Below are 26,384 nucleotides of genomic sequence, written 5' to 3' on the forward strand. Positions count from 1 at the left end.
TGAGCTCTGGAGTAGTCATGATAGGGAAGCTCTTGAGAAACACTGAAGCTCCGAGAGGGAGGTTCAAGAAGCCATTGAATTCTGAGAATAGCCAGGGAGGTGCAGAGTGTATGCATGAATAAATGCAGTCACATGTTATTTCTGGGAAGACTCATTCATAGGCCACTGGAAGCCAATTTGAACATTAAGCATGCATCTTGTTCATTTATCCATGCAGCCCGACAAATTATTATCTTCTTTTCAAAATCTCTCTGGAGGGAAAACAGGTATGGCAGCCAGTCACACGACACAGACAGGCAGACGCTCAGCCTGTTGCGGTAGAAGAAGGATAGTATGTCTCAGGGCAGATGAGTTCAGAGAAATGCCCAGAGCGTCTCTGCTCACTAGATCATGTGACTGTGGCTACCATGGTAGTCACGTGACACTGTGGAAACTCTGCAGAATTATAACTCATTAACAGCAGCCTGAAGAAGCAAATCAAGGGAAAATGGTAATCACCAAGCAGCTAGATAATTCACTGTTTATTTTCTTTTTATTTTAAACTGAAAAATGGGAGGGTTTGTGGGACCAGGGTGACAGGAGAGGTGTCTGGGGGAAGGGGTGAGAAAACAGGCAGCTGTCACAGGACGCCTGTACTGTGGGGCAGCAAAGTGGAATTACCTAACAGAAAAAGTCTTTACTGCAAATATGTAAGTACCGCTCAGTACTAATGCCGGTGATACCTGCACTATCTCCGTTACACGTCTACAAATGTTTATGTTCGGGCACCAATCACGGTTTCTGCTTCTGCTGTTTTGAGGTTGATGTGTGATGTTTTTTTTCCCATCGATGGTCGTAAAAAAAAAAAAAAAAATACTGAAAAGTACATATGATTCTTTCTTGTAAATGTCGTCCAAGTTTCAGTCAGACTGAAACATCAACGTTTAAAGACCAAAAACATTGCTCTTTTGTGGGGCCGATGGGATTCATGACATCGATGGTCACGTGCAGACGGTAACATTGATGCTAAGCCACCAATGTCCCATCCATAGTCTGCTGTAACAAGAACATCATGAAGTATTGGGATCAGTCTGGACAGCGCAGTGGCCGTAGCCCGGGGGCTTCCCCAGGCGTATTAGGCGCAAGAGGTAATCCGAGTGCAGGGCGGAGTCTGTCAGGTCGATAAATCGCTTGTAATTCAGCTGCAGCTCCTGAAAAGGGAGAGACCGCAAAGGGACATTAGAAGGGACACGGAACATAGGCGTGGGGGCACAGGGGACCCCAGGGTGGGGGATTTACATGTTCTGAGGTGTATAAATAAGAAACACTAAGAAATCATCAAAATGAAGCTAAAGAGGTATCCTGAGAAATAAAAAACGAGAGTATGAGAAGAAAGTTACTTATGTGAGGAGAATAATACAGGCACAGCCATTAATACAGAGACAAAATAATATTACATATGCAAAAAAATAAAAAAACTGGAGGGGGAGGGTGATGTGTTCCCCTCGCTATGACGGGCAACAGAGAAAAGTTTAATGTTCAAATATTGGTTCTAGCAACGGACCAGGACCCATTGAAGTCCCCACACTCTGCGGATCTATCAGAATTTTCAATACCATTTTACCCTCCAGGACCCCTCCTACTTCAGAAGAGACCCCCATACTTCTCTCAGGAGGGTCCCTCTCACCTCCAGGCGCTGTACCCGTTTTAGCAGGCAGTGGCACTATAGCCCTGCAGCAGCCCTTAGTACAGTGAATGTGAAGAGCAGAGAGAATTCCAGGAAAACACGGCATGTGATGGAGGTGGTGGCAGTGAGGTCAGTGGCTGGAGACGGGTCTGAGTGCTGGAAGCCTGTCTCACCTCCTACTCACTGTAACTCTTCCCTCACTACACTAAGCTTCAGTGTCCATTGATTCTCCTACCTGCATCACTGTGTCTTCTCTTGCTGCTGCTGACCGAGTTCCGATCTCTAAACCCTGCAGTGCACTTCCTGGTCACATGACACATCCAAGGTGTCCATCAGTGCTTAAGGCACGACCCCGAATACTCAGAGGCATGCCTCTATTAGCTCTCTTTCTGTGCAGCTTGCTGCCCCTGGCGTGGCCCCGCCCCCAGCTCTGCAAGCAGTGTCTGTTTACACAGAAGCGAGGCTGAGCTGTTGCTGCCTCATCAATCGTCTCCCTGCCGTCCCAGGGACCCCCCGCCAAGCTGGTGAGTGTTAACTATAAAAATGATTATAATAAACAAAGAAGATGTTTATAAGGTATAAAGATCTACTTTGTATGATTCTAATCATTTTTATATCACATCTCAGGAGTATGACAGGTGAGGCTCTAACTCTGACTCCCCTGCCTGCACGTCCCTGGGTGGTTGGGGTACAGTACCTTGAATTGACACTCAAAGTCCGTCTTCTCCCTGATCACATTCTCCAGCTGCTCCTGTACAGCAAATATCCTGGTACAAGGCGATACAGGGCACAGTTACATCATGTACAGACAGGATAATGTGAGCTGGATGTCAGGTGTACACTATTATACGGGACAGAGAGAGAGGGAGATAGAGAGATAGTGAGTGACAGAAAAAAGAGGGGAAGAGACAGGAAGAGAGAGAGAGAGAGACAGAAAAAAGAGGGGAAGAGACAGGAAGAGAGAGAGAGAGAGACAGAAAAAAGAGGGGAAGAGACAGGAAGAGAGAGAGAGAGAGACAAGCTTGCTGACCTTTTGGTTGGCACTGAGGGGGTTGAGGTAGGCCGGTCCGGGGGCATGAAAACGCGCTTGCATCACAGAAGCCCCACCCCCGCTATGCAATTCTGAGATTACCATCATTGTTGAGTGGGGGGGCGGAGCCACAATGATGCAATTCTCCGTGATTCGCGCCATCTATGCCGCCTACTTCACTAGGGAAGCGGTCGGCCGCGGCTGGGTGGCCTCAAAACCGGGAGACTTGCCCACCTTTCTGAGTGGCTGGAAGCAGCACCTGATTTTCGTGAGCTACCCGGTCGTTCTGGGAGGGTAGGCAACTATGGGAAGAGACAGGGAGGGAGAGAAAAGACAGTGAGGGAGAGAAAAGACAGTGAGGGAGAGAAAAGACATGGGGGGGAGAGGGGGGAGAGAGAGAGGGGGGAGAGAGAGAGGGGGGGCAGAGAGAGGGGGGGCAGAGAGAGGGGGGGCAGAGAGAGGGGGGCAGAGAGAGGGGGGGCAGAGAGAGGAGGGGAGAGAGAGAGGGGGCAGAGAGAGAGGGGGCAGAGAGAGAGGGGGGCAGAGAGAGAGGGGGGCAGAGAGAGAGGGGGCAGAGAGAGAGGGGGGCAGAGAGAGAGGGGGGCAGAGAGAGAGGGGGGCAGAGAGAGAGGGGGGCAGAGAGAGAGGGGGGCAGAGAGAGAGGGGGGCAGAGAGAGAGGGGGGCAGAGAGAGAGGGGGGCAGAGAGAGGTAGAGACAGGGTGAGAGGAAAAGATAGAGAGGGAGAGGAAAGGAGATGGAGAGAGTAGGGCTGATTCTGCAGAGTTGATGGCTCCCCTTTGGTCATGGCAAATTCCCTGGTACTTCTAAGTAAGGAGGTCCTTATACACAGAGGCTCTGAATCAGGGCCGGCCTTTTTTTTTTTTTTTTAGAACGGCCTCCTGGCCGCTCGCTTAGCTGTGGGTGACCACCCACAGCTATAGCGAGCGGCCAGGAAGATGGTTGCGATGGTCAAGACCATCGGGCTTGCAATGAGACCCTTGTGGTAGGGTCTCGTCTGCCGCAAGCCCCAGAGAACTTTCGGCTCTAACAGAGCCGAAATCTCTCCCACTGACATCACTTGTGATGTCACTGGGGCCGCCCCCAGACGGTAGGCGTTCCCACGGGAACACCTCCGTCTGGGCAGCCACGCCCCCGGCCCGCCCACCAAAGGGGGTGTGCTGTCACTCAACATCAACAGCACGCCCCCTTTGGTGCGAGACTGAGTGTGTCTGAGGATAAGGGAGCGTGAGCATGTGAGAGTGAGTGTATGTCAGGTTATGTGAGTATGTGAGACTGAGTGTGTCTGAGGTTATGGGAGTATGTGTATGTGAGTATGTGTCTGAGGATAAGGGAAAGTGAGTATGTGAGAGTGAGTGTGTCTGAGGTTATGTGAGTGTGTGAGAGTGAGTGTGTCTGAGGTTATGGGAGTATATATATGTGTCTGAAGATAAGGGAGAGTGAGTATGTGAGAGTGAGTGTATGTCTGAGGTTATGTGAGTCTGTGTGTGAGAGTGTATGAGAGTCAGTGTGTGTGAGTATGTGTGGGAGAGTGAGTGTCTGAGGTTATGGGAGTATGTGTATGTGAGTATGTGTCTAAGGATAAGGGAGTGTGAGTGTGTCTGAGGTTATGCGAGTCTGTGTCAGTGAGTATGAGAGTGAGTGTGTCTGAGGTTATGTGAGTATGTGAGTGAGTGTGTCTGAGGTTATGAGAGTACTTGTATGTGAGTATGTGTCTGAGGATAAGGGAGTGTGAGTGTATGAGAGTGAGTGCGTGTATGAGGTTATGTGAGTGTATGAGAGTGAGTGTGTATATGAGAGTGTGTGTCTGAAGATTTGCGATTGTGAGAGAGTGTGTATATATATATATGTGTGTGTGTGTGTGTCGGAGGTTATGTGAGTGTATGAGAGAGACTGTATATGTGAGTGTGTCTCTGAGGTTATGCGAGTATGAGAAAGTGTGTATATGTGAGCATGTGTCTGAGGTTATGTGAGTCTGTGTGAGTGAGTGTGTCTCTGAGTATGTGTATGTGAGTGTGTGAGAGTGCGTGTCTGAGGTTATGTGTTATGTGTTTGAGGTTAAGGGAGTGCGAGTTTGTGTCTGAGGTTATGTGAGTGTGAGAGTGAGTGCGTGTCTGAGGTTATGTGAGTATGTGTATGTGAGAGTATGAGAGTGAGTGTATGTCTGAGGTTGAGTCTGTGTGTGAGTGTATGAGAGTCAGTGTGTGTCTGAGGATAAGGGAGTGTGAGTATGTGTGGGAGAGAGTGTCTGAGGTTTACGTGAGTCTGTATGTGAGTGTATGAGAGTGAGTGTGTCTGAGGTTATGTGTGAGTGTATGAGAGTGTGTCTGAGGTTATGGGAGTATTTGTATGTGAGTATGGGTTTGAGGATAAGGGAGAGTGAGTATGTGAGAGTGAGTGTATGTCTAAGGTTATGTGAGTCTGTGTGTGAGTGTATGAGAGAGTATGTCTGAGGTTATTTGATTGTGTGAGTATATGAGAGTCAGTGTGTGTCTGAGGATAAGGGAGTGTGAGTATGTGTGGGAGAGAGTGTCTGAGGTTTACGTGAGTCTGTATGTGAGTGTGTGAGAGTGAGTGTGTCTGAGATTATGTGTGTATGAGAGTGAGTATGTCTGAGGTTATGTGAGTGTATGAGAGAGTGTGTCTGAGGTTATGTGAGTATTTGTATGTGAGTATGTGTCTAAGGATAAGGGAGTGTGAGTGTATGAGAGTGAGTGCGTGTATGAGGTTATGTGAGTGTATGAGTAAGTGCCTGTCTGAGGTTATGTGAGTCTGTATGTGAGTGTATGAGAGAGTGTGTGTCTGAGGATATGGGAGTGTGAGTATGTGAGTGTATGAGAGTGTGTCTGAGGTTATGTGAGTCTGTGTATGTGAGTGTATGAGTGCGAGTGTGTGTCTGAGGTTATGCGAGTCTGTGTATGTGAGTGCGTGTGTGTCTGAGGATATGGGAGTGTGAGTATGTGAGTGTATGAGAGTGAGTGTCTGTCTGAGGATATGGGAGTGTGAGTATGTGAGTGTATGAGAGTGAGTGTGTGTCTGAGGTTATGTGAGTCTGTGTGAGTGTATGAGAGTGAGTGTGTGTCTGAGGTTATGTGAGTCTGTGTGAGTGAGTGTGTCTCTGAGGATATGGGAGTGTGAGTATGTGAGTGTATGAGAGTGTGTGTCTGAGGTTATGTGAGTCTGTATGTATGAGAGTGAGTGTGTCTGAGGATATGGGAGTGTGAGTATGTGAGTATGAGAGTGTGTGTCTGAGGATATGGGAGTGTGAGTATGTGAGTGTATGAGTGCGAGTGTGTGTCTGAGGTTATGCGAATCTGTGTATGTGAGTGCGTGTGTGTCTGAGGATATCCGAGTGTGAGTATGTGAGTGTATGAGAGTGAGTGTCTGTCTGAGGATATGGGAGTGTGAGTATGTGAGTGTATGAGAGTGAGTGTCTGTCTGAGGATATGGGAGTGTGAGTATGTGAGTGTATGAGAGAGTGTGTGTCTGAGGTTATGTGAGTCTGTGTGAGTGTATGAGAGTGAGTGTATGTCTGAGGTTGAGTCTGTGTGTGAGTGTATGAGAGTCAGTGTGTGTCTGAGGATAAGGGAGTGTGAGTATGTGTGGGAGAGAGTGTCTGAGGTTTACGTGAGTCTGTATGTGAGTGTATGAGAGTGAGTGTGTCTGAGGTTATGTGTGAGTGTATGAGAGTGTGTCTGAGGTTATGGGAGTATTTGTATGTGAGTATGGGTTTGAGGATAAGGGAGAGTGAGTATGTGAGAGTGAGTGTATGTCTAAGGTTATGTGAGTCTGTGTGTGAGTGTATGAGAGAGTATGTCTGAGGTTATTTGATTGTGTGAGTATATGAGAGTCAGTGTGTGTCTGAGGATAAGGGAGTGTGAGTATGTGTGGGAGAGTGAGTGTCTGAGGTTATGTGAGTCTGTATGTGAGTGTGTGAGAGTGTGTCTGAGATTATGTGTGTATGAGAGTGAGTGTGTCTGAGGTTATGTGAGTGTATGAGAGTGAGTGTGTCTGAGGTTATGTGAGTATTTGTATGTGAGTATGTGTCTAAGGATAAGGGAGTGTGAGTGTGTCTGAGGTTATGCGAGTCTGTTTGTGAGTGTATGAGAGGTTACGTGAGTCTGTGTAAGTGAGTGTATGAGAGTCAGTGTGTCAGAGGGTATGTGAGTGTATGTGAGTGAGTGTGTCTGAGGTTATGGGAGTATTTTTATATGAGTATGTGTCTGAGGATAAGGGAGTGTGAGTGTATGAGAGTGAGTGCGTGTATGAGGTTATGTGAGTGTATGAGTAAGTGCCTGTCTGAGGTTATGTGAGTCTGTATGTGAGTGTATGAGAGAGTGTGTGTCTGAGGATATGGGAGTGTGAGTATGTGAGTGTATGAGAGTGTGTGTCTGAGGTTATGTGAGTCTGTATGTATGAGAGTGAGTGTGTCTGAGGATATGGGAGTGTGAGTATGTGAGTATGAGAGTGTGTGTCTGAGGATATGGGAGTGTGAGTATGTGAGTGTATGAGAGTGAGTGTGTGTCTGAGGTTATGTGAGTCTGTGTATGTGAGTGTATGAGTGTGAGTGTGTGTCTGAGGTTATGAGAGTCTGTGTATGTGAGTGCGTGTGTGTCTGAGGATATCCGAGTGTGAGTATGTGAGTGTATGAGAGTGAGTGTGTGTCTGAGGATATGGGAGTGTGAGTATGTGAGTGTATGAGAGTGAGTGTGTGTCTGAGGTTATGTGAGCCTGTGTGAGTGTATGAGAGTGAGTGTGTGTCTGAGGTTATGCGAGTCTGTATGTGAGTGTATGAGAGAGTGTGTGTCTGAGGATATGGGAGTGTGAGTATGTGAGTGTATGAGAGTGAGTGTGTGTCTGAGGTTATGTGAGTCTGTGTATGTGAGTGTATGAGTGTGAGTGTGTCAGAGGGTATGTGAGTGTGAGTGAGTGTGTCTGAGGTTATGGGAGTCTGTGTATGTGAGTGTATGAGTGTGAGTGTGTGTCTGAGGTTATGTGAGTGTGTGTCTGAGGTTATGCGAGTCTGTGTATGTGAGTGCGTGTGTGTCTGAGGATATGGGAGTGTGAGTATGTGAGTGTATGAGAGTGAGTGTGTGTCTGAGGATATGGGAGTCTGTATGTATGAGATTGAGTGTGTGTCTGAGGATTTGGGAGTGTGAGTATGAGAGAGTGTGTATCTGAGGTTGTGTGAGTATGTGATTGTATGAGAGTGAATGTGTGTCTGAGGTTATGTGAGTGTAGTTTGAGGTTATGCGAGTCTGTATGTATGAGAGTGAGTGTGTGTCTGAGGTTATGCGAGTCTGTATGTGAGAGTATGAGAGTGAGTGTGTGTCTGAGGTTATGCAAGTCTGTATGTGAGAGTATGAGAGTGAGTGTGTGTCTGAGGTTATGTGAGTGTATGAGAGAGTGTGTGTCTGAGGATATGAGAGTGTGAGTATGTGAGTGTATGAGAGTGTCTGTCTGAAGTTATGCAAGTCCGTGTATGTGAGTGTATGAGAGTGTGTGTCTGAGGTTATGTGAGTGTATATGTGAGTGTGTGACTGAGGATATGTGAGTGTGAGTATGAGAGTGTGTATATGTGAGTGTGTGTTTGAGGTTATGTGAGTATAAGAGTGTGTATATGTGAGTGTGTGCGTCTGAGGTTATGCGAGTATTAGAGTGTGTATATGTGAATGTGTCTAAGGTTATGTGAGTGTCTGAGAGTGTATATGTGAGTGTGTGTCTGAGGTTATGCGAGTATTAGAGTGTGTACTGTATATGCAAGTGTGTATATGAGGATATGTGAGTGTGTATATGTGAGTGTGTATATGAGGTTATGTGAGTATTAGAGAGTGTGTACTGTATATGTGAGTGTGTATATGAGGTTATGTGAGAAATAGAGAGTGTGTACTGTATATGTGAGTGTGTATATGAGGTTATGTGAGAAATAGAGAGTGTGTACTGTATATGTGAGTGTGTATATGAGGATATGTGAGTGTGTATATGAGGATATGTGAGTGTGTATATGAGGTTATGTGAGTGTGTATATGAGGTTATGTGAGTATTAGAGAGTGTGTACTGTATATGTGAGTGTGTATATGTGAGTGAGTATATGAGGATATGTGAGTGTGTATATGAGGATATGTGAGTGTGAGTATTAGAGAGTGTGTATATTAGGATATGTGAGTGTGAGTATTAGAGAGTGTGTATATGAGGATATGTGAGTGTGTATATGAGGATATGTGAGTGTGTATATGTGAGTGTGTATATGAGGATATGTGAGTGTATTAGAGAGTGTGTATATGAGGATATGTGAGTGTGTATATGAGGATATGTGAGTGTGAGTATTAGAGAGTGTGTATATGAGGATATGTGAGTGTGTATATGAGGATATGTGAGTGTGAGTATTAGAGAGTGTGTATATGAGGATATGTGAGTGTGTATATTAGGATATGTGAGTGTGAGTATTAGAGAGTGTGTATATGAGGATATGTGAGTGTGTATATGAGGATATGTGAGTGTGTATATGTGAGTGTGTATATGAGGATATGTGAGTGTATTAGAGAGTGTGTATATGAGGATATGTGAGTGTGTATATGAGGATATGTGAGTGTGAGTATTAGAGAGTGTGTATATGAGGATATGTGAGTGTGTATATGAGGATATGTGAGTGTGAGTATTAGAGAGTGTGTATATGAGGATATGTGAGTGTGTACATGCGAGTGTATATGAGGATATGTGAGTGTGAGTATTAGAGAGTGTGTATATGAGGATATGTGAGTGTATTAGAGAGTGTATATATGAGGATATGTGAGTGTGTATATGAGGATATGTGAGTGTGAGTATTAGAGAGTGTGTATATGAGGATATGCGAGTGTGTATATGAGGATATGCGAGTGTGTATATGAGGATATGTGAGTGTGTATATGAGGATATGTGAGTGTGTATATGAGGATATGTGAGTGTGAGTAGAGTGTGTATATGAGGATATGTGAGTGTGTATATGAGGATATGTGAGTGTGTATATGAGGATATGTGAGTGTGTATATGAAGTTATGTGAGTGTGTATATGAAGTTATGTGAGTGTGTATATGAGGATATGTGAGTGTGAGTAGAGTGTGTATATGAGGATATGTGAGTGTGTATATGAGGATATGTGAGTGTGTATATGAAGTTATGTGAGTGTGAGTATGAGAGAGTGTGTATATGAGGATATGCGAGTGTGTATATGAGGATATGTGAGTGTGTATATGAAGTTATGTGAGTGTGAGTATGAGAGAGTGTGTATATGAGGATATGCGAGTGTGTATATGAGGATATGCGAGTGTGTATATGAGGATATGTGAGTGTGTATATGAAGTTATGTGAGTGTGAGTATGAGAGTGTGTGTATATGAGGATATGCGAGTGTGTATATGAGGATATGTGAGTGTGAGTATTAGAGAGTGTGTATATGAGGATATGTGAGTGTGTATATGAGGATATGTGAGTGTGTATATGAGGATATGTGAGTGTGAGTAGAGTGTGTATATGATATGTGAGTGTGTATATGAGGATATGTGAGTGTGTATATGAGGATATGTGAGTGTGTATATGAAGTTATGTGAGTGTGAGTATGAGAGAGTGTGTATATGAGGATATGCGAGTGTGTATATGAGGATATGTGAGTGTGAGTATTAGAGAGTGTGTATATGAGAATATGTGAGTGTGTATATGAGGATATGTGAGTGTGTATATGAGGATATGTGAGTGTGAGTAGAGTGTGTATATGAGGATATGCGAGTGTGTATATGAGGATATGTGAGTGTGTATATGAAGTTATGTGAGTGTGAGTATGAGAGAGTGTGTATATGAGGATATGCGAGTGTGTATATGAGGATATGTGAGTGTGAGTATTAGAGAGTGTGTATATGAGGATATGTGAGTGTGTATATGAGGATATGTGAGTGTGTATATGAGGATATGTGAGTGTGTATATGAGGATATGTGAGTGTGTATATGAGGATATGTGAGTGTGTATATGAGGATATGTGAGTGTGTATATGAGGATATGTGAGTGTGTATATGAGGATATGTGAGTGTGTATATGAAGTTATGTGAGTGTGTATATGAGGATATGTGAGTGTGAGTAGAGTGTGTATATGAGGATATGTGAGTGTGTATATGAAGTTATGTGAGTGTGAGTATGAGAGAGTGTGTATATGAGGATATGCGAGTGTGTATATGAGGATATGCGAGTGTGTATATGAGGATATGTGAGTGTGAGTATTAGAGAGTGTGTATATGAGGATATGTGAGTGTGTATATGAGGATATGTGAGTGTGTATATGAGGATATGTGAGTGTGAGTAGAGTGTGTATATGAGGATATGTGAGTGTGTATATGAGGATATGTGAGTGTGTATATGAGGATATGTGAGTGTGTATATGAAGTTATGAGAGTGTGTATATGAGGATATGCGAGTGTGTATATGAGGATATGTGAGTGTGAGTATTAGAGAGTGTGTATATGAGGATATGTGAGTGTGTATATGAGGATATGTGAGTGTGAGTAGAGAGTGTATATGAGGATATGTGAGTGTGTATATGAAGTTATGTGAGTGTGAGTATGAGAGAGTGTGTATATGAGGATATGTGAGTGTGTATATGAGGATATGTGAGTGTGTATATGAGGATATGTGAGTGTGAGTAGAGTGTGTATATGAGGATATGTGAGTGTGTATATGAGGATATGTGAGTGTGTATATGAAGTTATGTGAGTGTGAGTATGAGAGTGTGTATATGAGGATATGTGAGTGCTGTTGTTATATAGAGATAATAATGTAATGTGGTACTCTCACCTCCCTTGGAACGCCTTTAGTTCCTCCATGTGCTGCTGTTTCATTGATACTTTCTGTAGTTCCGATTGTTTCTGTTCCTCTGCTACAGCCGCTAATACCGCTTCCTGCACACAGTGCTTGTAATACAGCTGCAAATAGAACGTATTACCTAGAATATACATTTCATCTAGTAGAAGTGTATATACAGTGTATTTGTGTAGTACTGTGCATTCTGATCATGGTGTACTGTAGTAGTGTCTGTACTGTGTACTGTGTATACGGACCATGGTATAACAGTGTTTGTACTGTACGGGTTCCCAAGCACGGCCCTCAAGGCACACTAACAGTGCAGGTTTTAAGGATAGCCATACTTGAGCACAGGTGTTTTAATTAGTACCTCAGTTATTTTGATTTAACCATCTATGCTCAGGCACGGATATCACTAAAACCTGGACTGTTAGAGTGCCTTAAGGACCGAGATTAGGAAACACTGGGCCTGATTCAGACCCACTCGCGAGCGGCTGTCCGCTCGCAAGTGGGTCGATGTTCTGGACTGAGCATGCGCACGACGGAGGGAGCTCCGTCGTGCGCATGCGCCAGACGCGACGAGCGAAGGAAAGTCCTTCGCTCGTTGTGTCCGATCAAAGGGGGCGTGCTATCAATGTTGATTGACAGCACGCCCCCTTTGGTAGGCGTGCCTCCCTGACGGGGGCGTTCCTAAGGGAACGCCTCCCGTCAGAAGCCGGCCCACTGACATCACTAGTGATGTCAGTGGGAGTGATTTTGGCTCTGATAGAGCCAAAATCACTCCGGAGCTTGCGGTTGAAAACCTCAACCACAGGCTCCGGCTCACAGTTTCGATGGTCGCGATGGTCAAGACCATCGCGGCCATCAAACTGCACGCTCGTATAGCCTGTGGGTGGTCACCCACAGCTATACAAGCGTCCAGGAGGACGCTCCTGTTTCATGGAGGCCGGCCCTCATTCAGAGCGTGCGCTCTGCTCAGAGCGTACGGCTCTGAATGAGGGCCACTGTGTACTGGTGATGCTGTAGTAGTGTCTGTACTTTCTATACTGATCATGTCGGTACTGGTGGCGGTGTAGCGGTACAGGTGACGGCGTAGCAGTGCCGGTACAGGTGGCGGCGTAGCAGTGCCGGTACAGGTGGCGGCGTAGCAGTGCCGGTACAGGTGGCGGCGTAGCAGTGCCGGTACAGGTGGCGGCGTAGCAGTGCCGGTACAGGTGGCGGCGTAGCAGTGCCGGTACAGGTGGCGGCGTAGCAGTGCCGGTACAGGTGGCGGCGTAGCAGTGCCGGTACAGGTGGCGGCGTAGCAGTGCCGGTACAGGTGGCGGCGTAGCAGTGCCGGTACAGGTGGCGGCGTAGCAGTGCCGGTACAGGTGGCGGCGTAGCAGTGCCGGTACAGGTGGCGGCGTAGCAGTGCCGGTACAGGTGGCGGCGTAGCAGTGCCGGTACAGGTGGCGGCGTAGCAGTGCCGGTACAGGTGGCGGCGTAGCAGTGCCGGTACAGGTGGCGGCGTAGCAGTGCCGGTACAGGTGGCGGCGTAGCAGTGCCGGTACAGGTGGCGGCGTAGCAGTGCCGGTACAGGTGGCGGCGTAGCAGTGCCGGTACAGGTGGCGGCGTAGCAGTGCCGGTACAGGTGGCGGCGTAGCAGTGCCGGTACAGGTGGCGGCGTAGCAGTGCCGGTACAGGTGGCGGCGTAGCAGTGCCGGTACAGGTGGCGGCGTAGCAGTGCCGGTACAGGTGGCGGCGTAGCAGTGCCGGTACAGGTGGCGGCGTAGCAGTGCCGGTACAGGTGGCGGCGTAGCAGTGCCGGTACAGGTGGCGGCGTAGCAGTGCCGGTACAGGTGGCGGCGTAGCAGTGCCGGTACAGGTGGCGGCGTAGCAGTGCCGGTACAGGTGGCGGCGTAGCAGTGCCGGTACAGGTGGCGGCGTAGCAGTGCCGGTACAGGTGGCGGCGTAGCAGTGCCGGTACAGGTGGCGGCGTAGCAGTGCCGGTACAGGTGGCGGCGTAGCAGTGCCGGTACAGGTGGCGGCGTAGCAGTGCCGGTACAGGTGGCGGCGTAGCAGTGCCGGTACAGGTGGCGGCGTAGCAGTGCCGGTACAGGTGGCGGCGTAGCAGTGCCGGTACAGGTGGCGGCGTAGCAGTGCCGGTACAGGTGGCGGCGTAGCAGTGCCGGTACAGGTGGCGGCGTAGCAGTGCCGGTACAGGTGGCGGCGTAGCAGTGCCGGTACAGGTGGCGGCGTAGCAGTGCCGGTACAGGTGGCGGCGTAGCAGTGCCGGTACAGGTGGCGGCGTAGCAGTGCCGGTACAGGTGGCGGCGTAGCAGTGCCGGTACAGGTGGCGGCGTAGCAGTGCCGGTACAGGTGGCGGCGTAGCAGTGCCGGTACAGGTGGCGGCGTAGCAGTGCCGGTACAGGTGGCGGCGTAGCAGTGCCGGTACAGGTGGCGGCGTAGCAGTGCCGGTACAGGTGGCGGCGTAGCAGTGCCGGTACAGGTGGCGGCGTAGCAGTGCCGGTACAGGTGGCGGCGTAGCAGTGCCGGTACAGGTGGCGGCGTAGCAGTGCCGGTACAGGTGGCGGCGTAGCAGTGCCGGTACAGGTGGCGGCGTAGCAGTGCCGGTACAGGTGGCGGCGTAGCAGTGCCGGTACAGGTGGCGGCGTAGCAGTGCCGGTACAGGTGGCGGCGTAGCAGTGCCGGTACAGGTGGCGGCGTAGCAGTGCCGGTACAGGTGGCGGCGTAGCAGTGCCGGTACAGGTGGCGGCGTAGCAGTGCCGGTACAGGTGGCGGCGTAGCAGTGCCGGTACAGGTGGCGGCGTAGCAGTGCCGGTACAGGTGGCGGCGTAGCAGTGCCGGTACAGGTGGCGGCGTAGCAGTGCCGGTACAGGTGGCGGCGTAGCAGTGCCGGTACAGGTGGCGGCGTAGCAGTGCCGGTACAGGTGGCGGCGTAGCAGTGCCGGTACAGGTGGCGGCGTAGCAGTGCCGGTACAGGTGGCGGCGTAGCAGTGCCGGTACAGGTGGCGGCGTAGCAGTGCCGGTACAGGTGGCGGCGTAGCAGTGCCGGTACAGGTGGCGGCGTAGCAGTGCCGGTACAGGTGGCGGCGTAGCAGTGCCGGTACAGGTGGCGGCGTAGCAGTGCCGGTACAGGTGGCGGCGTAGCAGTGCCGGTACAGGTGGCGGCGTAGCAGTGCCGGTACAGGTGGCGGCGTAGCAGTGCCGGTACAGGTGGCGGCGTAGCAGTGCCGGTACAGGTGGCGGCGTAGCAGTGCCGGTACAGGTGGCGGCGTAGCAGTGCCGGTACAGGTGGCGGCGTAGCAGTGCCGGTACAGGTGGCGGCGTAGCAGTGCCGGTACAGGTGGCGGCGTAGCAGTGCCGGTACAGGTGGCGGCGTAGCAGTGCCGGTACAGGTGGCGGCGTAGCAGTGCCGGTACAGGTGGCGGCGTAGCAGTGCCGGTACAGGTGGCGGCGTAGCAGTGCCGGTACAGGTGGCGGCGTAGCAGTGCCGGTACAGGTGGCGGCGTAGCAGTGCCGGTACAGGTGGCGGCGTAGCAGTGCCGGTACAGGTGGCGGCGTAGCAGTGCCGGTACAGGTGGCGGCGTAGCAGTGCCGGTACAGGTGGCGGCGTAGCAGTGCCGGTACAGGTGGCGGCGTAGCAGTGCCGGTACAGGTGGCGGCGTAGCAGTGCCGGTACAGGTGGCGGCGTAGCAGTGCCGGTACAGGTGGCGGCGTAGCAGTGCCGGTACAGGTGGCGGCGTAGCAGTGCCGGTACAGGTGGCGGCGTAGCAGTGCCGGTACAGGTGGCGGCGTAGCAGTGCCGGTACAGGTGGCGGCGTAGCAGTGCCGGTACAGGTGGCGGCGTAGCAGTGCCGGTACAGGTGGCGGCGTAGCAGTGCCGGTACAGGTGGCGGCGTAGCAGTGCCGGTACAGGTGGCGGCGTAGCAGTGCCGGTACAGGTGGCGGCGTAGCAGTGCCGGTACAGGTGGCGGCGTAGCAGTGCCGGTACAGGTGGCGGCGTAGCAGTGCCGGTACAGGTGGCGGCGTAGCAGTGCCGGTACAGGTGGCGGCGTAGCAGTGCCGGTACAGGTGGCGGCGTAGCAGTGCCGGTACAGGTGGCGGCGTAGCAGTGCCGGTACAGGTGGCGGCGTAGCAGTGCCGGTACAGGTGGCGGCGTAGCAGTGCCGGTACAGGTGGCGGCGTAGCAGTGCCGGTACAGGTGGCGGCGTAGCAGTGCCGGTACAGGTGGCGGCGTAGCAGTGCCGGTACAGGTGGCGGCGTAGCAGTGCCGGTACAGGTGGCGGCGTAGCAGTGCCGGTACAGGTGGCGGCGTAGCAGTGCCGGTACAGGTGGCGGCGTAGCAGTGCCGGTACAGGTGGCGGCGTAGCAGTGCCGGTACAGGTGGCGGCGTAGCAGTGCCGGTACAGGTGGCGGCGTAGCAGTGCCGGTACAGGTGGCGGCGTAGCAGTGCCGGTACAGGTGGCGGCGTAGCAGTGCCGGTACAGGTGGCGGCGTAGCAGTGCCGGTACAGGTGGCGGCGTAGCAGTGCCGGTACAGGTGGCGGCGTAGCAGTGCCGGTACAGGTGGCGGCGTAGCAGTGCCGGTACAGGTGGCGGCGTAGCAGTGCCGGTACAGGTGGCGGCGTAGCAGTGCCGGTACAGGTGGCGGCGTAGCAGTGCCGGTACAGGTGGCGGCGTAGCAGTGCCGGTACAGGTGGCGGCGTAGCAGTGCCGGTACAGGTGGCGGCGTAGCAGTGCCGGTACAGGTGGCGGCGTAGCAGTGCCGGTACAGGTGGCGGCGTAGCAGTGCCGGTACAGGTGGCGGCGTAGCAGTGCCGGTACAGGTGGCGGCGTAGCAGTGCCGGTACAGGTGGCGGCGTAGCAGTGCCGGTACAGGTGGCGGCGTAGCAGTGCCGGTACAGGTGGCGGCGTAGCAGTGCCGGTACAGGTGGCGGCGTAGCAGTGCCGGTACAGGTGGCGGCGTAGCAGTGCCGGTACAGGTGGCGGCGTAGCAGTGCCGGTACAGGTGGCGGCGTAGCAGTGCCGGTACAGGTGGCGGCGTAGCAGTGCCGGTACAGGTGGCGGCGTAGCAGTGCCGGTACAGGTGGCGGCGTAGCAGTGCCGGTACAGGTGGCGGCGTAGCAGTGCCGGTACAGGTGGCGGCGTAGCAGTGCCGGTACAGGTGGCGGCGTAGCAGTGCCGGTACAGGTGGCGGCGTAGCAGTGCCGGTACAGGTGGCGGCGTAGCAGTGCCGGTACAGGTGGCGGCGTAGCAGTGCCGGTACAGGTGGCGGCGTAGCAGTGCCGGTACAGGTGACGGCGTAGCAGTGCCGGTACAGGTGACGGCGTAGCAGTGCCGGTACAGGTGACGGCGTAGCAGTGCCGGTACAGGTGACGGCGTAGCAGTGCCGGTACAGGTGACGGCGTAGCAGTGCCGGTACAGGTGACGGCGTAGCAGTGCCGGTACAGGTGACGGCGTAGCAGTGCCGGTACAGGTGACGGCGTAGCAGTGCCGGTACAGGTGACGGCGTAGCAGTGCCGGTACAGGTGACGGCGTAGCAGTGCCGGTACAGGTGACGGCGTAGCAGTGCCGGTACAGGTGACGGCGTAGCAGTGCCGGTACAGGTGACGGCGTAGCAGTGCCGGTACAGGTGACGGCGTAGCAGTGCCGGTACAGGTGACGGCGTAGCAGTGCCGGTACAGGTGACGGCGTAGCAGTGCCGGTACAGGTGACGGCGTAGCAGTGCCGGTACAGGTGACGGCGTAGCAGTGCCGGTACAGGTGACGGCGTAGCAGTGCCGGTACAGGTGACGGCGTAGCAGTGCCGGTACAGGTGACGGCGTAGCAGTGCCGGTACAGGTGACGGCGTAGCAGTGCCGGTACAGGTGACGGCGTAGCAGTGCCGGTACAGGTGACGGCGTAGCAGTGCCGGTACAGGTGACGGCGTAGCAGTGCCGGTACAGGTGACGGCGTAGCAGTGCCGGTACAGGTGACGGCGTAGCAGTGCCGGTACAGGTGACGGCGTAGCAGTGCCGGTACAGGTGACGGCGTAGCAGTGCCGGTACAGGTGACGGCGTAGCAGTGCCGGTACAGGTGACGGCGTAGCAGTGCCGGTACAGGTGACGGCGTAGCAGTGCCGGTACAGGTGACGGCGTAGCAGTGCCGGTACAGGTGACGGCGTAGCAGTGCCGGTACAGGTGACGGCGTAGCAGTGCCGGTACAGGTGACGGCGTAGCAGTGCCGGTACAGGTGACGGCGTAGCAGTGCCGGTACAGGTGACGGCGTAGCAGTGCCGGTACAGGTGACGGCGTAGCAGTGCCGGTACAGGTGACGGCGTAGCAGTGCCGGTACAGGTGACGGCGTAGCAGTGCCGGTACAGGTGACGGCGTAGCAGTGCCGGTACAGGTGACGGCGTAGCAGTGCCGGTACAGGTGACGGCGTAGCAGTGCCGGTACAGGTGACGGCGTAGCAGTGCCGGTACAGGTGACGGCGTAGCAGTGCCGGTACAGGTGACGGCGTAGCGGTACTGGTGATTTTGTAGCAGTGCCCGTACTGGTGATGGTGTAGTAGTGCATGTGCTTGGGATGGTGTAGCAGTGCCGGTACTGGTGATGGTGTAGCAGTGCCGGTACTGGTGATTTTGTAGCAGTGCCCGTACTGGTGATGGTGTAGCAGTGCCCGTACTGGTGATGGTGTAGCAGTGCCCGTACTGGTGATGGTGTAGCAGTGCCCGTACTGGTGATGGTGTAGCAGTGCCCGTACTGGTGATGGTGTAGCAGTGCCCGTACTGGTGATGGTGTAGCAGTGCCAGTGCCCGTACTGGTGATGGTGTAGTAGTGCATGTAGTGGTGATGGTGTAGTAGTGCCGGTACTGGTGATGGTGTAGCAGTGCCGGTACTGGTGATGGTGTAGTAGTGCATGTACTGGTGATGGTGTAGCAGTGCCGGTACTGGTGATGGTGTAGCAGTGCATGTAGTGGTGATGGTGTAGCAGTGCATGTAGTGGTGATGGTGTAGCAGTGCATGTAGTGGTGATGGTGTAGCAGTGCATGTAGTGGTGATGGTGTAGCAGTGCCGGTACTAGTGATGGTGAAGCAGTGCCGGTACTGGTGATGGTGTAGCAGTGCATGTACTTGTGATGGTGTAGTAGTGCCGGTACTGGTGAAGGTGTAGCAGTGCATGTACTGGTGATTTTGTAGCAGTGCCCGTACTGGTGATGGTGTAGCAGTGCATGTACTGGTGATGGTGTAGCAGTGCATGTACTGGTGATGGTGTAGCAGTGCATGTACTGGTGATGGTGTAGTAGAGCCGGTACTGGTGATGGTGTAGTAGAGCCGGTACTGGTGATGGTGTAGTAGTGCTGGTACCGGTGATGGTGTAGCAGTGCTGGTACCGGTGATGGTGTAGTAGAGCCGGTACAGGTGATGGTGTAGTAGTGCCGGTACCGGTGATGGTGTTGCAGTACTGGTGATGGTGTAGTGGTGACGGTGTAGCAGTGCAGGTACTGGTGATGGTGTAGTAGTGCCGGTACTGGTGATGGTGTAGTGAATATCTCACCTCTGCTGCCTCTTTAGCTGCCTGTATCTCCCTCTCCCGTTCCCCCTGCGCCTGTCTCCGCGCCTCTTGCACGGCGTCCTGCACAGCGTCTGTGGACTCTCCCTCCCAGCTCTGCCGCCGTCCTCTCATCTCCTCCTCCATCTCATGCTGTAGCTTGTGGCGCAGCACCCTCATGCGCTCTTCCTCCAGGTGACGCCTGTTCCTGGCTATCTCCGCCAGCTGCCTCTGGAACGACTGGAGCGCACAGGCCGGGCATGGAGTTACAGTGTTAGGGATACACAGGCCGGGCACGGAGTTACCGTGTTAGGGATGCACAGGCCGGGCATGGAGTTACCGTGTTAGGGATGCACAGGCCGGGCATGGAGTTACCGTGTTAGGGATGCACAGGCCGGGCATGGAGTTACCGTGTTAGGGATACACAGGCCGGGCATGGAGTTACCGTGTTAGGGATGCACAGGCTGGGCATGGAGTTACCGTGTTAGGGATACACATGCTGGGCACGGAGTTACCGTGTTAGGGATACACAGGCGGGGCACGGAGTTACCGTGTTAGGGATACACAGGCGGGGCACGGAGTTACCGTGTTAGGGATGCACAGACCGGGCACGGAGTTACCGAGTTAGGGATGCACAGGCCGGGCACGGAGTTACCGAGTTAGGGATGCACAGGCCGGGCACGGAGTTACCGAGTTAGGGATGCACAGGCCGGGCACGGAGTTACCGAGTTAGGGATGCACAGGCCGGGCACGGAGTTACCGAGTTAGGGATGCACAGGCCGGGCACGGAGTTACCGTGTTAGAGATACACAGGCCGGGCACGGAGTTACCGTGTTAGGGATACAGAGGCCGGGCACGGAGTTTCCGTGTTAGGGATACAGAGGCCGGGCACGGAGTTACAGTGTTAGGGATACAGAGGCCGGGCACGGAGTTACAGTGTTAGGGATACAGAGGCCGGGCACGGAGTTACAGTGTTAGGGATACAGAGGCCGGGCATGGAGTTACAGTGTTAGGGATACAGAGGCCGGGCATGGAGTTACAGTGTTAGGGATACAGAGGCCGGGCATGGAGTTACAGTGTTAGGGATACAGAGGCCGGGCATGGAGTTACAGTGTTAGGGATACAGAGGCCGGGCATGGAGTTACAGTGTTAGGGATACAGAGGCCGGGCATGGAGTTACAGTGTTAGGGATACAGAGGCCGGGCATGGAGTTACAGTGTTAGGGATACAGAGGCCGGGCATGGAGTTACAGTGTTAGGGATACAGAGGCCGGGCATGGAGTTACAGTGTTAGGGATACAGAGGCCGGGCATGGAGTTACAGTGTTAGGGATGCACAGGCTGGTGTATACAGCACGTATGATGGTAACTACTGCTGGCGTGCCATACACTCTGGGGGAAGCTGGTAGTGACACCCTGCTGCGGCCTCTGATACACGCAGAGCTTAGGCCTCTCCCAATACACCCCCCTCACCCCGCCATGTTCCCGGCTCTTCTCTCCGGGCACCACATGAGCTTCTTTGCCTGATCGGCGCAATGCACCTGGCAGTATGCTCCTAGCCAGACACCCACCGCCCAAAGCCAGTGCCCTCACCCCCTAATTATCAACACCCTCTTTAGTGTCCTATCTGGCAAATCATAAGTATCCCCCGAATGTAACTACCGGGGAACACAGCCGATAACTCCGATCAGAGAGATCTGCTGCGATTCCCCGGTTTTGTTAACAAAAGCAGCCCCCAACGACACCCATGGGGGCTGCTTTCTTGCCGGAATGCAAAGCATTATGGAGTTTGGCCCTGGCAACTACGGGCATCTGAAGATGGCGTTAGCCATTGTAACCTATAGGCTACGCTTCTCAAAAAGTACCGGGAGAGGGATCCCCGGCAATCACCGCTCGCACGTGCACGGACTGCAGACCGCAGATGCGCAGAAGCCCGGCGGCCCCCGGCAAATGGAAAGTAAAGTGAACGCTAATGCAAACCATTCACTATAACATATCGCAGGGACGGGTTCCTATCCCAGCCCCTGCACCTACATGCGTTTGATGATACATCCCGGCGGTACATTATTTCTTATTGCCGCAAATAGTTATAATTATCGAGTCAAAAGCCAGATGAAGAATAGGCCCCTATTCTCCTCCTATGTTGACTTATAGAGAGACGCTTTATAAAATATTTTATATGGTATATTTATCCCCATCCAGGGCATGTTCAATGGGGTTCACCGATTCGCCCTGGCGTGTGGAGTACCCCACTTCTCCTGCCACGCTGTAGCATTGCTAACGGTACTGCCACCCGATAACGAGATTCTGGATACCGATAAAGGAAAACGCTATGTGTCAGATTTAATTCGTTTTCTCCCTTTGCCCCCGGAGTGGTCGATGTTGGGCGTCCTTGGTTTCAATGTAAGAATGACCCTTGGACGTAAGCTACTTCTTACGGTTATCTCTGCGGGGGCTGGTAAATGTATCTTACAACACTGGTTGTCTCTCTTATCGCTTTCTCTTAACTCTTTTTAAGGATTTTTATTTTTATTTTTTAAAGCTGCATACACACACACACGATTTTTTGAATGATTATCGATAACGATATCGTTTATCGTTGAAAAAATGATTGTTCATGCGTGTTCACGTTTGTCATTAAGGGAATATGCAAAAATCGTTTGTAGTTCAAAAAAAAAAAATCGTTCATTACACTTTAAAAAAATCTGACAGATAATCTGACAGAAAATCGTTCATAAAATCGTTGGTAACAAAATCGTTGTGTGTGCGCGCAGCTTAAAGCAGATTAAGCTGCATACACACACGATTTTGTCACCAACGATTTTCTGTCAGATTTTTTTAAAGTGTAATGAACGATTATTTTGAACTACAAATGATTTTTGCATATTCCCTTAATGAAAATCGTTTAGTTGGTCAGTCTGACTGAACTACAAACGTGAACGCACATGAACGATAATCGTTCAGCGTTTTAACTCAGAAAGTGAACGATTTTTACAACGATTGAACGATATTGTTAACGATAATCGTTCAAAAAATCGTTGTGTGTGTATGCACCTTCAGTATTTAATGTGGACTGAACTGAGCTACTGACTCCCTTCCTGGCGATACTAAGTACAACATTAAGGTTTGTCCCCAGACAAAGCAGTGGTATGAAACTCGGATATTACTAAGTGACCCATATATACAACTGGGATCATTTATCTTAATTCTTATTGACTAAGGGCCTGACTAAGGGCGTAACTGCGAAAACGCACGCAATTGGCCGATTGTTGCGTTCTGTGCGTGCGTATGCACAAACTAGCTGTTGCGATGGGGACTGCGATGGCAGAAGCTACGCAGGCCCCTTGCAAAATGATTGACAGTTTGTGGGTTGGCGACAGTGCGGTGGTCGGGGGAAACGCAGGCGTGCCAGTGCGTTCGCACGCCGTTGCAGGTGTCGTGCATAAGTGATCCACGGTGATAGCATACGCGGTGCGAGACCTCACAGCGTGCGTGGCTGTTAACAATTTCTGAGTAAGGTCAGGGTTTGAGCAAGTGTGCGCGAGGCTGCGATGGTACGCCATTGTACCGATGGTTTCGCTATTCTGCTAAGTATTATGGATGTGTGCAATGTAAAGTGGGCGTCCTTATGTAGTGCGGAGTTTGCATTGCGATGGATTAGCATGGTGTCGCGGTTGAACTGCGTGCGTACGCAATATTGCGATCCGTGGTGAGGCAGGCCCTAAATCTTATCCGAATTCTTCATTCTAGACTCTGAGGTCTCCGTCTCCTCCTTCTGACAACCTTTCTGCTCACTATTTACTCTCTTCTTATATATTTATCTTATTGGTTTTACACCTTATTACCACCCACCATAAGTTACTTCAGTTCCCTTTGAGTTGGGGGTCAGACGAGGACCTCATGCATGGTGAGATGTGGTCAGAATCCAACCAAACTTATGTGGGGCCAGGTCAGTTGCTGAGCAGGATCAGGGGTCTTTATGGACCCCCCCCCTAAGTGCTTATTTGCAGCTAAGTACATCCGAAATCCGTATCCTGGCACCATAGAGTTTGACAGGATGGCGAGATCCGTTGTTAGCTCATGTAGCAGTTGATATGGATATAACATTGGGTCCAGGACACGTCTATAGACTCCGTCCCAGCCATTCTCGTGAACCTCATGCAACTAATAAGGAATCTATTTAGATCATTGTAGCTAAACGCCATATTTCAGGAAATAAATAATCTGAATCTGGCCCATGGAAGCATGGTTGGTGCAGTGGTTAGCATTACAGCCTCGCAGCACAGTGGTTTTTGGTTTGATTTCCACCAAGGCTCTAGGTGTGTGGAGTTTATATGTTCTCCCTGTGTCTGCTTGGGCTTGTCGGCGGGGACCTCTCTCCCTACTGTCTACTCAATGTAATTATGCAATTTGCCGGGTTGCAGTTATGTAAATATCTATCTCCTATGTGCTGCGCTACATAAACCCTTGTGGCACCATATAAATAAATACTAATAATAATTATCATCATATAGACCATTTAGTCAACGTCTCATCTGCAGGAGGTTTAGAGGAAAGGGGTGAGCCTCATACCTCATTTTGTTCTCTCAGTGCCGTCTCCTTCTCCTTCTCAATTCTTTTGATGGTGGCACGTAGACTGGCGCACGTCTCACATACCGGTAAGCGCTGCCCAGAGCTGCCGCCTGTCGCAGGGGATGGACACAGATATAACCAGGGACAAGCCGGACTCATAATAACAAGTATATTGCTGCAGCCTGACCCTCATCTACAGAGAGATGGCGGCCATTTTGTGAGTGGAGTCTGGACCAATACTACAGCCTGTAATGTCACTGGGATCTAGTGACGTCACTGAGGTACGAGGCACAGGAAGTATTACACAACACTGTGCATTCAGGAGATCTTGTCACAAACAAACGGCCTACAGGTGCAGCTGACCAGAGCCGCTTACAATCTATAGTAAGGAGATGGATAAATAAAAAAAATCAGCAATATCCTGTTTAATAAACGGAACCTATCCCTATTTACAGTGTCAACAATTGAAATGCCGACATTCTTAGAATGTGGGCAGTCAGGGTTCGGCTGCGGAAGGGTAGCTCCCTGTCACTGGGCAGCTCTAGTCCTTAGCTGCAAAAACAGGGATGCATAAATGGATGGCTTAGGAAATGTCCCGCCTTGCCGCCATACTGGAGCCATTTTGAAGTGCGAGCAAACGGCTTCATAAAACGCGTAAAAGTGTAAAAGTTTCCCTCACATTGGTAGAATCACTTCCCGCCAACAGCTGCAGAAGGCCTCTCATATAAGAGAGGAAGTCTGAGCAGGACCCTCGCTAGGGCCGTCACCCGCGGCTCCGTTGAGCTATACAAGGCCATTGCCACCATTTTCCAGGTGCCAGTCTGTGAGACCAGCAGCCTGGAGAGGTACAGTAGATATGGGCTTCGCCCAGTGCACCTCAGAGGCCCGTGCTGCAAATCTAACAGAATAGTATGAGAAATGTTGTGCTAATAAAGAGGAAATATGAAACAAAAGAGAGGGGGAGATTATAGTGTAATCCTGGCAATCACAGGCAGCACAAGTGCTCCGACAGATGGGAAATAAAGGGTCAAATCCGAAAGCAAATAGCGGCACCACCCAAACAGCCCAGAGCAGGTGAGCGTAAGCCTTAGGGAAGGAACGCTTACATCACATATACTGTGTCCCATTACTTCTGAGGATCCATGTAGGAAGTGACGGAGGGAATAGGAACATTGGGGGGTCTATTTACTAAGCCTTGAATGGAGATAATGTACCAGTCAACCAGCTCCTGACATGTCACAGGCTGTGTTTGGAAAATGACAGGAGCTGGTTGGTTGGTACTTTATCTCTGTTCGCTTTATTTCCAACCAAGGCTTAGTAAATAGACCCCTTAATGAGGTTACTGTCGGTTGGGACATTTTTAGTGCAACATTTGTCATAATATTTATGCCTATTAGTAGGGCGGCTCTTTTTGCTCTGACAGTGCGCTGCTTTAATCTGTGGCGCCAGCGGAGAAGTCGCGTCGCATCCTTTGCCTATCGTATACTGTAAATCAGGTTCCGAATCTGCGATCTAACACCGTGACACCTGCAGGCCATTGCGTCCATTTTATCATCACCATTATCGTTATAACGAGATTATTGATTACTTGTGAGTAAGGCACCATAGGGGACGGGCAGTGCCCCCGCATCTAGTCGGTGGGGAAAGTCACCAAATACAAAAATCCCCCACATTATTTTTTTTTCTTTACTGTAGGTCAAAATTATATTTATATCTTTTGTAATAAATATCGGCGCAGCAGATGAAAAAATGAGTGCGAAAGGTGCCCTGGCGAATTAGGCCATATAACGAGCCTGCGCCATCTACAGTAGGGGGTAAATTTACTAAGATGGGAGTTCTATTTAAGAAGTGATGTTGCCCATAGCAACCAGATTCTACTTCTCATTGATCTAGCACCTTCTAGAAGATAATACCTGGGAATGCGATTGGTTGCTATGGGCAACATCACTTCTTAATAGAACTCTCATCTTAGTAAATTTACCCCTAAGAATATACTAAGCACAGGTGTTACAGAAACGCTCTACTAGTAAAAGTCCCAGAAACACACACACACACATACACACACACGACACAGGGTGACGATGGAGGAAAGACGCAGTGCGCACGTTACCCGGATCCCCGTGCTGGGGCGTAGCAGATGTGCGGTTTGTAGCGGTGGGTAGCGAGTGTCTGCCGACCACAGCCGACATAGCACCAGGGAAAGTGGTTGTGCGAGTTCTAGGAGACAGCCGGCTACACAGGAACTGTTTACTATGAGTTTCCTAGAAACCAGAGAGAGAGAGAGAGCAGGGAGGGGTCTGCAGAGAGACAGACGAGACAGCTTCCTATGCAAACAGAGACCGCATGGCAACAGGGTACAGCACAAGATTTAAAGGGGACGATTAACTTTTTTTTTTTACAATTCCGATAAATATTAAATCACGTATCCATGTAAAGGTAGTATTGGTCAAGCATTTTTAGGAATCAAGGAATATAAAACGTAGATTTATATATATATATATATATATATATATATATATATACACACACACACATATGGCACTACTTAAACATATTTAATGCAATTAAAGGGGTTGGGGGTTAATATTTAAATAACAAGAAACATTGACATTTATGAACACTATACGAAATCGTTATCGTTCAGTCGTCCACTTTATCGTCCATTTTTAACCCCAAAACGATGACGACGCGCATTCCCGCGGGTCGTTCGTCATCATCGTTCATCGGGTTAACATGCAGGCCAA

General features: G+C 51.0%; 1 protein-coding gene across 3 annotated transcripts; it reads right to left on the bottom strand.

The window, feature by feature from the left end:
* Positions 1-225: 225 nt before the first annotated feature.
* On the bottom strand, positions 226-26,102 carry LOC148439518 (uncharacterized). 3 transcript variants are annotated; one of them, XR_015876204.1, is made up of 7 exons: positions 25,751-26,102; positions 23,641-23,750; positions 19,077-19,310; positions 11,533-11,660; positions 2,697-2,998; positions 2,364-2,507; positions 1,165-1,190 (listed from the first exon to the last, which is right to left on the bottom strand). XR_015876204.1 is itself a non-coding variant. In XM_088464623.1 (6 exons), the coding sequence occupies exons 1-6, from the start codon at positions 25,827-25,829 to the stop codon at positions 1,050-1,052; spliced, it is 762 nt and encodes a 253-aa protein (XP_088320749.1). In that variant the 5' UTR covers positions 25,830-26,102; the 3' UTR covers positions 226-1,049. The 3 variants fall into 3 exon arrangements, 2 of the variants coding, with proteins under 2 accessions (XP_088320749.1, XP_088320751.1); XM_088464623.1 differs by lacking the exon at positions 2,697-2,998 and having other exon boundaries at positions 226-1,190; positions 2,364-2,433; XM_088464625.1 differs by lacking the exons at positions 1,165-1,190; positions 2,364-2,507 and having other exon boundaries at positions 2,530-2,998.
* Between the last annotated feature and the right edge of the window lie 282 nt (positions 26,103-26,384).

Source organism: Taudactylus pleione, unplaced genomic scaffold (genome assembly GCF_031769625.1).
Source record: "Taudactylus pleione unplaced genomic scaffold, aTauple2 ptg001724l, whole genome shotgun sequence".
NCBI classification, from domain to species: domain Eukaryota; kingdom Metazoa; phylum Chordata; class Amphibia; order Anura; family Myobatrachidae; genus Taudactylus; species Taudactylus pleione.

What these genes read in the sequence shown, in the direction of transcription:
- LOC148439518 (XM_088464623.1), bottom strand. Translation starts at nt 25,829, where the DNA reads ATGTCGGCTGTGGTCGGCAGACACTCGCTACCCACCGCTACAAACCGC. An exon ending in GCCCCAGCACGGGGATCCGG is followed by an intron (nt 23,751 to 25,750) that starts GTAACGTGCGCA and finishes CCCCTGCGACAG; the next exon opens with GCGGCAGCTCTGGGCAGCGC. An exon ending in CAGCTAAAGAGGCAGCAGAG is followed by an intron (nt 11,661 to 19,076) that starts GTGAGATATTCA and finishes TTCTATTTGCAG; the next exon opens with CTGTATTACAAGCACTGTGT.